The 14,774-nt window shown below is 55.6% G+C and overlaps 1 protein-coding gene across 1 annotated transcript in view; it reads right to left on the minus strand.

Moving 5' to 3' along the window:
* CDH22 (cadherin 22) overlaps positions 1–14,774 on the minus strand; it is a 66,598-nt gene that overhangs the window by 17,210 nt on the left and 34,614 nt on the right. Inside the window, exons 6-7 of the mRNA XM_028122059.2 lie at positions 13,498–13,751; positions 4,385–4,521 (exon numbers count right to left, since the gene is read on the minus strand). Of these exons, the coding sequence (XP_027977860.1) occupies positions 4,385–4,521; positions 13,498–13,751 (391 nt within the window). The remainder of the gene's footprint in view (positions 1–4,384; positions 4,522–13,497; positions 13,752–14,774) is intronic.

The raw sequence follows: 14,774 nt of genomic DNA on the forward strand, positions 1-14,774 counted from the left end.
CATCCCTATTGTCCTCCTAAGGAGCATTGGACTGGGAGTCATAAGGCCTCACTGCTGGACTTGGGCCAGTTGCTTCCCTTCCTTGGGCTTAGTCTCCCCAGCTGTGAAGTGAGGGTGGGGGTGGGGGCTGGAGTCCATCATCTCTGACATTCCTTCTTCCCTCAGATTCTTTTCTCTGGCTATGAATCACAAGTACCGTGTGTCAGGAACCATGCTAGTCATTTTACATACACAGATTCTAACGTACATGACATGAGATGCTTTATGTACAACATTCAGTATGATGTCTGGCACATCGTAAGCTTCAAACAAACAGAAGCTGCTATTATTGTAAAGATATCGTAAATTATAATCTTTGGGGCATCTGGGTAGCTCAGTCGGTAAAGCGTCTGCTTTCAGCTCAGGTCATGATCCCAGGGCCCTGGGATCAGGCCCCATGTCGGGCTCCCTGCTCAGTGGAGAGTCTGCTTCTCCCTCTCCCTCTGCTCGTGCTTGCTCTCTCTTGCTCGCTCTCTGTTTCTCAAATAAATAAATAAATAAAAATCTTAAAAAAAATTATTATCTACAGCCATCTAACACAGTGCCATTTTACAGATGAGAAAAGTAAGGCAATGAAAGGGAGAGTGACCCGTCCAAGTGCAGAGAGCTGGGAACGGTGCAACTGACCCGTTTTCGCGCGTCATGCCACCCTACTTTCCTCACTGGGTGGGCCAGCGCCTTTATCGGTTCGTTCAGTAAATATTTACACATGCCCACTAAGTGCCAGGCCTGGTATAAATAGCGCAGATGCAGACAAGACCCTGCCCTCGTAGAAGGTACAGCTTCCCGGGGAGAAGAGATTAACTAAATACACAAATACATACATAAATCATGACGAGCGCTCCGTAGTTTGTAAGAAAAACCGGGGTGCTGTAAGACGTACTTGGCCTGGGGTGACCCAGATGGGGAAGCGTCTCGCTAATCTGGTTAACTCTTTGCTGTTCCTGGTGGCTAGAGACCTGCCCCTCCCCCACTACAGACCAGCTTAGGGCCAGCCGACCCTGGAGGAGGGGGGCCGGATGCGGCCCCTGGAACCCTCACCCCAGGACTGGCCTTCCAAGTCTGCACCGCCATCTCTTTGAAGACTGTCCCTTTACAACTGCCCTTTCCACCGAAGGATTCAGACACAAATTGTACTTTAAATTCAATATCGGTCATTAATATTTCATGATTACAAAACGTTAAAGATAATGTCAGTGGAAGGAGCGTTTGCATGGGCAGAATGGATGACTCAGAAGTTCGGGGAGAAGGAGCCGGCATACTAAGTGGCTGGGGAGTCTTTGAGGTAATCCAGTATGACAGCAGGCGGCGGCTCCCGACCCAGCTCAGCCTTCTCCAAGGTGCTCGCCAAGCTCCGCCACTGTGTATAAATATTTCCCCTCTGATTCTTGTCACCTCGGGTTTGTTATGCCCGGAGCAAGCAGGGCCACTGTGACTCCACCAGCATCCTCTGTTTCTGAGGAAGCCAAATGGATGCTTAGCAGGAGGCCATGGACAGGCAGACCTCCTGGCATTGAACTTGGGGCTTGGGCTGGCTGCTGGGAAGCAGGAGGTCTGGGGCTGGAGCCCTGACCCTGCGTGGATTTGCTCCATGACCTTGGAACCATCGCTGTTCCACCCTGAGCCTTTATTTCCTCTTCTGTAAAGTGGGGATAATAATTTTGCCCTTGTCTTGCAGAGATGGCAAGAAGCTGGAGTGGTGGATTATTTGTGACACTCCTGGATTCGTGCCTGGCACCAAAAAAACATGACTTGAGGGGCATCTGGGTGAGAGCAGGGCTTTGGAGTCAGACAGGCTGGGGCTGGAAATTTAGACAGATGACTTCACTTCTCATCCATAGGTTGGGGATAAGGGCAGAACCGACACCTCTTAGGTGGGAAGATTCAACGAGCGAGCGCACTACTGTAAAATGCCTTGTGCAGAGTCAGTGCTCGAAGTCAAGTGCCCAGAGTCAAGATCGATAGATACCTCTAATTGAGCACTTATTAAGTACTAGGCAAGTTCTTTCCATGCATGATCCTATTGAATCCTCCCATTAGCTCTGTGAAGCGGGAGCCATTCGTTTTCTCATTGATTAATACCTGGTCAGGGTTGGGCAGGGGTTGTTGATTGCAGCTTAGGGGGGAGGGTCTCTAGCCCAGTGATCAGTCTCCTTCCAGAGCCTCATCTTCCCCATGGTCGGTTGCTAGGCATTGGTGGGTGGGAGAGAGGTGGGGCTCAGATTGCAGAGAGTACCCAGGAAAAGGAGCTCACGTGGCCTTGCTGCGGAGGGAACTAGGCAGACTTGCTCCAAATCCCAGCTCTGCCACCGCACATCCTTGGGCAAGTTTCCTCTCCCAGCCTCGATCTTCTCATCAGTAAAGTGGTGCTGATCGGTTACTGATCATGATTCAATAGAAGTCCACACTAGAAAGCCTCTAGCCCAGAATATGGATGAGGTAAACACTGTAAAATGTTTGTGGGAGAGTCCCCTCCACATTCTTTCTTCTGTGAAATGGCAGCATTATAGACTTTGTATACCACTCTAGCTGCTCTCTGCAAAGAGACCCACTGGGCAGAAGCACAATGCTTAACCCGAGTGGGACGTCAGGCAGGGTGGCGCAGCCGGACGCGTGGGGGGAGATGTATCTGCAGGCAGGGAGAGGGGGCTCTCTGCCCAGCAGCCAGGCCAGTCTCCCCTGGCCGCCCAGGGAGCAGGCTCAGGGAGGGAAGGAGGGGGAGCTCTCCTCCCCCCCAGTCCAGCCGCCACTTCCTCTCCAGCCACCTTTGTTACTTTCCTTTCATGAGGTGGAGGAGTGGATTCAAAGGCTCCCGAGTAGCAGGCACTGAGGTTTGAGCCAGCTTTGTATTTTCTTTTAAACTGAAGTTGAAAGAGACGGAGGGAACTTCAGCCTAGGGACTTCCTTGGCCCACCGGCCTGCAAAGGGGGAGGGCGCCAGCACGGGGAGAAGGAGGAAGGCTGGCAGGGGGCTCGCGGGGCCAGGAGGGACTTGGGCCCCCCCCCCACCAAGTGCGCGCAGGGGCAAGTTGGAATGTCGCCCGCCCACGCACCGGAGGCTCAGAGGCTCTGAGTCTCTCTGTTGTCATGACTGCTTATTGGCAGCTCTGCAAGCTCCTGGACCTTGAGAGCCGATGGGGGTTGGGGTGGGGGGTGCTTGGAGACCAGGTCCAGGCAGCATTGCTCTGGTTTTGGAGGAGGCCTGGAGCTGCCCCCTCCCCTCTCCTGGGCCTCTGTGAACCCTGCGGTCTTAGCTCCTCACCTCTACGGCTTACTTATCTGGACCCCATGCATAGAGCCTCCCCTCTTCCTCTTGCCGCTCACCCGTGCCAGCTGCACCAAGCTGCCCGCGGTGCACGCGCGCACACAAGCGCGCGCGCGCACACACACGCACGCTCTTCCGGGAAGCCGGGCCAAGCACCTTGAAGTAGTCCCGGACCCCCTCTCTATCTCTTATCTCCACGCCAGTCATTCCATCAGAAAATCCCAGGGTGCCATTTTCAGCCTGTCCCCCAAAGCTGACCACATCTCACCTCCTCCATGGCTGTCGCCCTGGGCCAGGCCACGGTCTTGTCTTCCTGCCACTGTCACATTTAAGTTCCCCCTCACCCCCCAAAGGATCCATTCTCATGCAGCAGCCAGAGGTATCCAGTCCGGTAATGTCCCTCCTCAGCCCAAATGGCGCCCCTGTCCTGTGATTCCCGCCTTATTCAGAGCAAAGTCCAAAGAACTTACAAGGGCCGATCACTCTGCCCCTCGCCAACCACACTGGTTTCCTCGCTATTCCTCCAACATGCTGGGCAAACTAACACCTCAGGGCCTTTGCACTGGCTGTTCTCTCTGCTTCGAACACTCTTCCCTCGGACATGGGCATGACTTCCTCACTTTCCTAAGGTCTCTGTTGAAATGGCTCCTTCTGAGAGAGGCCTTCTTCTAAGAGGAACAACACCCTCTTCTTCCCAGTCCCCTTCCCCGGCTCTCTTCCTTCCCGGTTTCTCACTAGCCCTTCACATCATCCGGCATATGTACACCTGTTTGTTGACAGTCTAGCGCTCCCCCACAAAGACAGGAGCTTTTCTGTCTTGTTCAAGGCTGTATCCTCAGTCTCTAAAACAGGGCTTCGTATGTAGTGGGTGCTCAATAAATGCTGAGGAAGGAAGTCAGCTTCCAGACCAGCTCTCGCCTTTTGGCTTGGGATCCTTCCCAGGTCTTTGTTCCTCCGCATCAGTTTTTGCCTCCCGCAACCCGGCCATCTGTGCCCGGTTTCTTCCTCTTTGCCCCGCCTCAGCCCCGCCCCTCACACGGCCTTCGCCCCGCCCCGATATTCGCCCCGCCCCCCGGCTCACCCGCCTCCATGGCCAGCACCGTGATATTGTGCCAGCCGGCCGTCTCGCGGTCCAGCCCCTTGCCCGTCACAATGGCGCCCGTGTCTGCATCGATATCAAAGATCTGGTCTAAATCCGAGTCGCGGTCAATGGCGTACCTGAGGGAGGCAGGGTGGGGCTGATTGAAGGTGCCCTGGCGCCAGGTGGAGCCCGTGCCCAAGTCCACCAGCCTCCCCGCCGCCCAAAAGAGGCATCATCTGCCTGGGAGACATCAGGAGCAGAGAAACCCTTTCCAAGAGAGGAGGGGTGGAAAGGGATGTGGGTTTGCCTTTCTGCGGCACCAGTACCGGCTGTGTGACCACGGGCCACGCTCAACCTTTCTAAGCCTCGGTTTCCTCTGCTGGGTAATGGGGCTAATAATTTGCACCCCACAGTTGTGAGGCTGGAAGTGGGCAAAGTCCCTGGCACTCACTGCATATTCGATTATCTTTCCCTAAGAGCTGACCCTCGAATTGGGCTTGGGGAGGGGGCGGGGCTGGCATGGGTTGGGGGGCGGATGGGGGGAACAGAGGTGCAATGAATCATTCAGAGAATGGCGGGCAGGAATAATTCAGAGAACGGCTAACGGCGCCCAACGCGTCGAACGGAGGAGCAGGCAGAGTGTGGCACGGGCACCCGCGGGGCGCGGGATCCAGGGCTTGGACATGTCCTGGGCGGGGAGGCGCGAGGGGAATTCTGAGCAGGAGAAAGGGGGTCGGCGTGGAGGCCCCAGCCCGGCCACACGGCTGAGCGAAATTGGTGGCGAGAGGTCCGGGGGAGACGGCCGGCGGCCCTTCCCGGCCGGCGCAGCACGCGCGAGCTAATCTGCGGCTTTTCAGTTGCCGCGTGAAAAAGCCCTTTGTTCCGCCTTCTTCCCGGGCCTTTGTGCGGCGACTCCAGGCCTGAAAGGCCCGTGTCCAACATATGTCTCGGGCGGCGGCCCAGAGAGGCCCAGCCAGCTCCGGCCGCCGCTTCCCAGCGCTGATAACGCGGGCGGGGGCGCCGCCAGGCTGCGCGGCCCACAAAGGCCTCGAACGCCAAGCAAGGGCGCATGCATTGTGCGGCGAGGACAAAGAAGCTTGGCGGGGCGGAGCTCAGCCTGAGCCACCCGGCCCCTCCCACAGGGAGGAAAGGGACCCTTTCCCCATCTCCTAGAGGAGGAAACTGAGGCCCAGGGAGGCGAGGGCGCCAGAAACGCCCGCTGCTGGAGGCGCAAAGCCCTGAAGCGACCCTATAGTGGGGCTTAGCTGCATTACAACGTCCCGGGGGCCTCAGTTTCCTCATCTGTTGAATGGGAATAATGACACCCAGTGGGACTGCCCGCATCTGAGAGTAATCAGAGCTGCGTTTGAATCCTAGGCTACTTACTTCACCTGTGTGACCTTGGACAAGTCACTGGACCTCCCTGGCCTCCGTTTGCTTATCTGGAAAAGGGGGTGTACTCCCCTGTACTCCCTCACACTGGTGTGAGTTAGAGGGGCTAATTCATGAGTCTGGGCATACGCATAGGTGACATCCCTTATTCTTTTCATAGTTACTGGGGTGGAGGCAAAGATGGTGAAAGCTACGCAAAGATGGTGAAAGCTACGGCCAACTTGTAAAAGGCTGTGTGTATGGGTATGGTGGGCATTACTGCCAGTTTCCTGAGCTCCCATCAACTCTCCTCCCTGTCCCTAAGCTGCTAAGCCCACATCCCCCTTGCCCCTGACCAACCTGGGGCCTCCTGACCTGGGCAAAAGTGTATGGGGGACTTCAGACCCAAGATGATACTTCCTTCCACTAGCACAGCACTTAATAATTTGTAGCCTGCTTTTCCTTTAGCCATCCCTCCCTGCATTTCTTTATGCTTAGACATTAACTGAGTGCCTTCTCTGTTCTGCTCTGTGCTAGGTCCCGGGATAAAAGAGCAAATGAGACAGATGAAGTCCCTGCCTGGCACCCTGGGAAGCTGATGGGATCTTCCCTATTTTGCAGATGAAGACACTGAGGCTCAGAAAGGAAACCTGCCAAGCTTAGGACTGCCAATATGGTTGAGCAGGTTGTATCCTGCACAAAGGTACCAACCAGGCTGAAGGGGTGAAATGGGGTTAAAGTCTAACCAGTGTTCAGCTTGCCATCCTAGCTGAGGGAGGATCTTCTCAAAAGGGATCTTTTCTTATTTATCCAAAGATGCCCTGTGGGCTAGTGATGACCCTGCTCAAAACTGCACAGGAGCTGTCGCAGAATTGGTATTTGTACCCAAATTTGGGACTCTCTACCCAGAGTTCTTTTATAGCTCATTGAACCACCCAAAGCTGCAAAGCATGGAGCCTCAGATCCTCTGCGTCCCCAGCCTGGGCCTGTCAGATGTTTGGGTCCAAAGGAGGTAGAACCAGGCTCCGAGTGTCAGCTCGGCTGGAAGGAACCTCCCCGATTCTCCTGGGAGAACAGAGTCCAGGAGAGGGCCAGGGCCTGATACAGCCTGGGTCTCCTGATCACTGGGTCGGGCCTGGGCATGAGGCAGGGCTTGTGGGAGGATGCCTGCCATCTTCTTGCTTCTCCCGTTCCTACTTAGAACTCCCTCGTCTTTTCTCCCAGTTTTTCTCTTCTGTTCCCTCCTGGAGGGGAAGGGGGGTGCTGAATCTAAGTGGAGGCAGCCGTTCCCAAGGCTGTGGGGTGGGCCGCAGGGACCTGCCATTAACCAGCAAAAGACTTGGGGCTGCAGGTCAGTGTGGCTGGCTGAGCCCAGGTGGTTTTGTTCCAGCTCAGGAAGCCAGCCAGTGAGTGGGAGGGAGGGGTGGAGGGGCGCGGCATGAAGCAAGGAGCGTGGCCTGGCAAACATGGGGGGCGGGAGAGGGGAAGCTTATGGACCTCGCGTGTAGGTGCATGAGTTGTGCGTCTGGTCGGTGTTGTGGGCGGAAAGTGTGTGTGTGTGTGTGTGTGACCTGAATATGTGAGTGGTGTGCATGTGTGTCTGTGTGTGTGTGATACTGCTTTGCTGTTGGAAAACCTAAGGCTCAAGAGGCAGCTGCTTAGCCCTGGGTGTGGATCCAAGTCCGCGATGCCCCTGATGAGTCACTTCAATCTTTGAACTTTAATTTTGAGCAAAATGGAGATGATAATCCTACCTTGCAAGTTGCCGGGAGGATTAAATGCCTAGCTGGGGGGATAAGGTGCCTAGCTGAGCTCCAGGAAAATTACTCCGTGAGAGAGGATGATTGTTATTCTAATTATTATTCAGAAACATCTAGTAAGGGGGACAGGCAAGTCCCCTCCAACCGGTGTGTGGCCTGTGTGCCCCGGGGGTGGGAGGCCCCATGTGCTGACAGCGGACCGTTGGAGTATCTCCAGCAGGCTGAGAAGGGTGGGAGGCAGCCGTGGATCTAGAAGGTCCGGCTCCTCATTCAGTCAGCCAGGACCTGGACGGCAGGGAGGGGAACGGGAGCATGTGCGGGTGGAGGAGTGCAGACAGAGGGTGTGGGTAGGTGTCGGGTAGTGTGTGGTGCTTGTGTGTGCATGTCTGTGCATGCGTGCAAGGGAGGACCCAGAATGATGGTCAGGAGTGTGGATCTGGTGCCCATCTGCCTGTTTGAAACCTAGCTGTGTGGCCTTGGGTAAATCACTTGATCTCTCTGTTCTTCAGCTTCCTCCTCTTGAAAATGGAGATAATAACAATGCCTACCTTACTGAGCAGCTCCGAGGGTTGGACAAGTAGCTACCCATGGAACACTTCTAGCAGTGCTGGGCGCCTGCCACATGACCTGTGGATTTGCTCTCACGTTTTTTTGCCAGCAAGACTTCGTGCCAGGCCTGCAGAAGGCCTTTACGTGCATGAGCTCCTCCCATCTTCCCAGGCACTGTTATCACCCCCATTTCACAGATGAGGAGACTGGGCTAAGAGAAGCCAAGTGCCTTGCCCTGGGTCAAAAGGGCTGGTTAGTGGACACCCAGGTCTGTGCAGGGCCTTGTCTAAGGCCTTGTCTCAATCCATAGGGCACTCTCCTGAGGGCCGGCCAGGCACACCTGCAGACACTCGCACACACTCCAATGGCACAAAGGGCTGCCGTTGTCAAGGTTAGGATGGGGGATGTGGGGAGGGTCCTGCTTCTTGGCCTGGGCGTGCACTATGTGGGTTTTGTCCGCATAAATATGTGCATACAGCGCACGCACAGGCATGAGAGATACGGAAGGCAACAGGCTCCTGTGTGTGCAGCCTTCCCAGGGCTCCCTTGTGGGGGCTCATGTACACATGTGCGCAGCAGGCTGAATGAGGCAGCCCCCACCCGAGCGACTAGAGGTAGAGTCTCTTCAGATGCAGAAGGGGCTCCCCTTCCCCCCACCAGGGATTCCTCTCTGCTCACTCCACCCCATCTCCGATTCTTTCTACACACCTGCCCCCCACCCCAGCTTAAGACACACACTCAAAGCCCAAACATGATGCCTGGGAATTTGTATGTGATTAATACAGGTTGCAGATTGAAGGGTAGAAATGGGTGTCCAGGCCACAAAGGAAAATGTTTAATGTTCATTTCCTGAGGGCCTACTAGGTGCCAAACAAGCCTCCCTCCAACCCTGGGAGCACCGAGCACAGAACCTAGTGAACACAGTAGACATTTAATACCTAATTTTTGAATAAATGAATGAGGCAGGTACTATCATGATGCCCATTATAGAGATGGGAAAACTGAGGCTTGCAGTAGGTCCAGTGATCGTCCCATGGTTCTACAACTGAGCTGAGATTCCGACCCAAGTCTTCTTTGATTCCAGAGCCCATGTACTTTCTGCTGCACCCCACTGTGGAGTGCTGGGAGGAAATGAGGTGTTTGCTCCCACTGGTCCAGTGTGGGCTTTGCTGGTTTTGATGTTCGAAGAAGACTCACCAGGGTGTAGGGCTATGCTGGGCTGATCAAGGGCCTGACTATCTGCAAGGCTGCCTAACCCAGAGATGGGCCCCTCTGAGCTCTCTCTTCTCTCCCTCCAAAGCTTCCAAGGCTCCCCATCGCCTAAGCATGGAGTCCTGCTTCTCCACCTGACATTCAAGGTCCTTCCCAGCCTGGCCCAAGTGCCCCTCTGTACTCCTCTCTGCCCACCTTGACATGAGCTCATCCAGCTGATCACCCTGCTGTTGAACTTAACCTGCTGAATCCACGACTATGTTCCTGCTTCCCGGCCCTTACCATCACTCCAACCTGGAGCATCCTCTCCCTGTTCCAACCTCACCTCTTCAGCCTCGCTTGGGGGCCATATGCGGAAGCCTGTGCTCATTCCCCTTGGTGGTGCATCGAGTACTCGCCCCTCCATGGAGTTCTGTAGTCCTCAAGCCCCGGTCTCAGCCCAAGACCACTCGACTTAGATCTGTCACTAGATGCCTTCACATGGGGGCCTAGCCTTCCTGTCAGCCTATGTCTGATTCATCTCTGTGCCTTATGCACAGGGGAGGACACCTAACCACAGAGAGAGTAAGAAGCTGGGGTAAAATAACAGGAGGCTGAATTCAGAAAGCAGACAATCATGGGTTAAATCATTCCTCTCCCCTTCAAGCTGAATGACACTGGGAGAGTCACTTCTCCTTTCTGACCTTCAGTTTCTTCATCTGTAAACTGCGTATGATGCCTCCTGAGGGGAAAATGCAACAACTCCCCAGTGTAGGAACTCAGAAAACCACTCTGCATATCTGCATCTCTGTATTTCCCAGGTGCCTAGTGTGCCTAGATTTTACCTATAAAATCTCCCAGGATACCACTTAATATCTTCATCTCCAGGAACACACCAAGCTCCTCTGCCCCAGGACCTTTGCAGTTGCTGTTCCCACTACCTGGAATGCTCTTCCTCACATCTTTGCACGTTGGCTCTCACTTTATCATTCTGATCTCAGCTCATCTGTCAACTCCTGGACTACTCAATCCATAGTAGCCCCTGTTGCCCTATCTTATTACCCTGTTTAACTCCTTCATAGCTCTTATCAGCAATTATTTCACAACTTGTGTCAACAAATGTTTCACGACTCGATGACTGTCTCTCCCCAGGAGAAGGCAAACTCTCTGTGGGCAGGGATGAGGTCTTATTACCACTGTTTCCCCCTTGACTCAATGTGTAGGCGCTGACTGAGTCCATGACCCTGCAAACCCAGGAGCTGAGGATGCAAGCTGGGCTCTGGGCAGCACATGTGCCCCATGAGGAGCCCTTCTGTCTCTCAGTGGCCCCTCACTGGCCTCCTATTTCCGCATCTGTCCCCTGCAGAGAGGGTGCTCATCCCCAGCTCTGCCCTTGGCTGAGTCATCTGCCTGTCCCCGGGCCTGGCTCCCAGAGGACGACGAGGAGGAGGAGTTGGGTAAATGTTTGTGGTGTTAAATTGGACCTGTCGCAAGCTCCTCACTGCCTCCACATCTGAGGAGCCCCAGGGAAGGGGCCAGCAAAGAGAGATGAAAGAAGGTGAGAAGCTGGTTTCAAAGTTGGCCCTTTCAGTGCAGATAAAAGCTGGAGGGAAGGGAAGCCAACAGGGGGAGCAGGGAGAAGACTGAGAGCGGGTGTGAGCGTGACAGTGCAGGGGAGGGGAGCAGGCAGGCAGGAGCACTAACCTGGGAGGTGAGGACTCAGCTCCTACTCTTGGCTCTCAACTACCCGGGGGAGCCCAGGAACGCCTCCTTCCCTCCCTGGGCCTTGGTTTCCTCACACACATGGGTGATAATCCCTTCCTGGAGAGAGAGAGCTCTGTGGCCCAGCCAGAGGCTAGGGGGCTGCTGACAGACTGTCCCGACAGCCTGAGTGGAAGGGCGGCAGAGGAGCTCAGAGGCAGCAGGATGCTTTGGGCAGTGAGGAGGGCAGAGGCAACCCCGGGCCCTCTGGCCCTCTGGCCTGAGTCTGAGCTCCTCAGCTTGCCCTGAGGCCTGCCAGACTTCACTTTTGCTGCCTCATCTCCCTCAGTCCACTGTAGCCATCATGGTCTGTTCTTCTCCAGGCACAGCTACCTCGGCCTCCATATGCCTGCACAGGCTGTTCCTCTGCCTGGAATGCCCTTCACCTCGTATGTACACCTGACCATACCCAAGTACCAGCTCAGCTCATTTCCTGCCTCCTCCAGGAAGTCTTTTAAGACCCCTGAGGGTATTTCCCAGTCTGAGAGCCTTTAGGCAGTTAGGCAGGGAGGCATCTCTCTGTCGTCACCCAGGGCTGCCATGTAAGATTGCACATGCTGTGCACTGTACAACTCAGAGAACCATTCACATAGATGATGAGGGAAACGTTACCCATCTGGAACAATGTAATGCATAGATCCTCAAATTAACTTCTCTTCTCCCTCTCTTCAATGCTCAGCACAGATCCTGGCACATAGTTGGTTCTGGGATTACTTACTGATTATGTCCAGGGGTTTCAGGGAGGAAGCAGGGAGCTCAGGAATCTCCTTCCCGTCTGTCCCAACAATGGCCCTTCCCCCCATCCCTGACCTCCTCTGGATCATTTCTGCTACAACCTTTCTTCCCGTCTCTTCTACCTGACCTTCTTCCAATTTGGGCCACAGTCAGGGACTTCGCAAACCCTTCCAGAAACATCAACAGAGCTGCAGCATCCCCTCCCCTCCACCCACCTGCCTCCCCCCGCCCCCACTCACCCCTCTCTCTCCCTGTGTCTATTTCTCTTTCTTTCCCTTTCTGGCTTTCTCAGCAGATCTCCTCGCTTTCTACATGGTCAGGCAGGTCCTCTGCCTCTTTTAGTTCCTCTCGTGGTCCTCCCACTGGCTCCCCCTCTCTCCGACCTCCTCCTCTCACTGTGAGGCTCTCCCCAGGCCCCTGAGCCTCTCTCTCTTTTCTCAGTTTTTCTCTTTTATGTTTCATTCACTCATCAGGGCAGTCAGCGAGTGTCCACCGAGTGCAGGGCATCAGGTAAAGTGGTGAACACACAGAACTCCCTGCTCTCACGGGGCTTATCTGGTAGCGGGAGAGACACACGATGGAGTCAGAAAACTAGGTGACATGTTAGATGGTGAAGGCTACTGAGGACAGAGTAACATGAGGAAAGGGGATGTGAAGTGTTGGGGCTGGGGGTTGGGGTGGGGATGAAATTTTAGAAAGAGTGGTCAGGGAAGGCCTCACTGAGAAGGTGACTCTTGAGCAAAGACCTGGAGGAAGCCAGCGGACCAATCGTGGGGATATTAAGCGGGTAACATTCTAGGCAGAGGGATCAGCAGTTGCAAAGGCCCTGAGGTGGAGTGAGCTTGGTGTATCCGTGGAGCAGTGAGGAGGCCAGTGTGGCTGAGCCCCCTGAACTAGGAAGGAGGACCTCGGGAGGAATGGTCTGAGAGGCTACAGTGAGGCCAGATCTCATGGGTCTGGGGGGCATTGTGAGAGCTTGGTCTTTTGTTCTGAGCCAGATGGGTGCCTTTCGGGGGCTCTGAGCAGAGGAGGGCCAAGTTCTGATTTCCCTTTGGACAGGATCAGTCTGGCCCCAGGCCAGTTCTAGATTAAAGAGGGGCAGGGCAGAAGCAGGGAGACCAGTTGGGGGGAGGGGGGAGTGCCGGAATCCGGATCCAGGTCCGGATAAGAGAAAATGGTGGCCCGGACCAGGGGGTAGCAGGTGGGTAGCAGCGCAGGTGGAGAAGGTGGTGGGATTCCGGATTTGCTGACGGACTGGAGGGAGGTGCGAGACAGAGACAGGAGGCAGGGTGTCTCCAACATTTTTGATCTCAACAACTGGAAGGTTGGGGTCCTTGTTTTTGGTGGAGGGACCTGGAGCTCAGTTCCGAACGTGGTGAGTTCTGGGTGCCTAGGGGAGCCAAGGGGAGCTGCTGAGACGGCAGGGTAGGCAAGAGAGTGGACTCGGGGGTCATAGGCATGTGGATGGACAGACCGAGGACACCGAGGGAGCCACCGCGGACAGAGAGGACCGGGGCCGAGCCCTGTTCACTCTGCCGTGTCTGTCAAACCTGGGTCTCCCTCCTTGTCCTGAGTCCCCTGACTCCCTGTGACCACTCTCACATCTGTCTCCCTTGTCTCTGAGCTGCATCTCTGTGTCCATACCCCCCTTCTCCGCCCCCCGCCCCTCCCCCTCTGCCCGAGGTCTGTCCGCGGGGCCGTGGCGGGAGAGCAGGCAGCAGGCGTGGCCCCAGGCGGGGGTCTCACCGGACGGGCCGGTTGGCGGCGTCGGGGTCCCGCGCCGTCACCACGCCGACCAGGGAGCCCACCTGCGCGTCCTCCTGCACCTCCAGGAGGCCGGAGGGCGGCCGGAACTCTGGGGGCTCGTCCACGTCGGTCACGGCCACGCGCACGATCGCCTGGTCGCGGAACGTGCCCAGGTCAGCGAAGCGGGGGTCCACGAACTTGTTGAGGGCCTCCAGGACCACGGTGTGCACGGGCTGGGACTCGAAGTCCAGGCGCTGCGGGGAGGGAGCAGAGGGCAGGTGAGTGGGCCGGGTGGGCTCCGCACGGAAAGAGGACGTCGGGGAGGAGGGCCCAGAGAGGGCAGGGCGGTCCCAGGGTCGCGATGACTCTGCAGGGGCGCGGGGAGTTGTGGGCTGCACCAGGGAACAGGCTGTTGGGAGACCCCCGAATCATCCCTCCCTGGTTGCAGGTGGACGAAGCGAGACTGCGGGGGACAGTCTTGCCAAGGGACACAGCCCGTCAGGGCTAAAGGCTGCTGACATCTGACTTCCCGCACCCACCCCCAGCACAGTAGGTTGGGCCATTTCATGCATTTATTTATTTATTTATTTAAAAAAGATTTTATTTATTTGAGAGAGAGAATGAGTAAAAGAGAGAAAGAGTGAGGGGGGAGGGTCAGAGGGAGAAGCAGACTCCCCGCTGAGCAGGGAGCTGGACTCGATCCCGGGACCCCAGGATCATGACCTGAGCCCAAGGCAGTAGCTTAACCAACTGAGCCACCCAGGCGCCCGATGTCATTCATTTATTAATTCACGGAGCACTTACTGTGTACCAGTGCATTACCCATCTAATTTTACGACATCCTTAAGAGGCCTGTATTGTGATTATCTCCTTTTACACAAGAGGAAATCGAGGCCCAAGGTCACTTAGCAGTTAGGCACTGGCAGAGGCAGGATTCAGACCCAGGCAGTGCTGCTCCCAAGTCCTGGTCCTTAACCCCACGACAGGAGAGCGCACTGGATTTGCTGCTGACTCGCTGTGTGTCTGTGGGCAATCTATTTAACCTCTCTGAGCCTCTCTGAGCCTCAGTTGTGAGGGTCTCCTTAAGACATTTCCCAGGTCCCTAGGCGGCAGCAACTAATGTGAGTTGAGCCTTATAAGCCAGGCTGCCTTACAGCTTTCCTTGGAAATCTGGCTAAACCCGTGCTGAGCCTTGCTTCTCATCAGGGAGTGCTAATGGGTGACCTTCTGATGAATGAGCTCCATGGCCATGTGTTGGCTCTGGCCTTCTGAAGACA

This window comes from Eumetopias jubatus, unplaced genomic scaffold, assembly GCF_037043125.1.
Source record: "Eumetopias jubatus isolate StellerSeaLion01/CBP00866 unplaced genomic scaffold, mEumJub1_p1.0 scaffold_9, whole genome shotgun sequence".
NCBI lineage: Eukaryota > Metazoa > Chordata > Mammalia > Carnivora > Otariidae > Eumetopias > Eumetopias jubatus.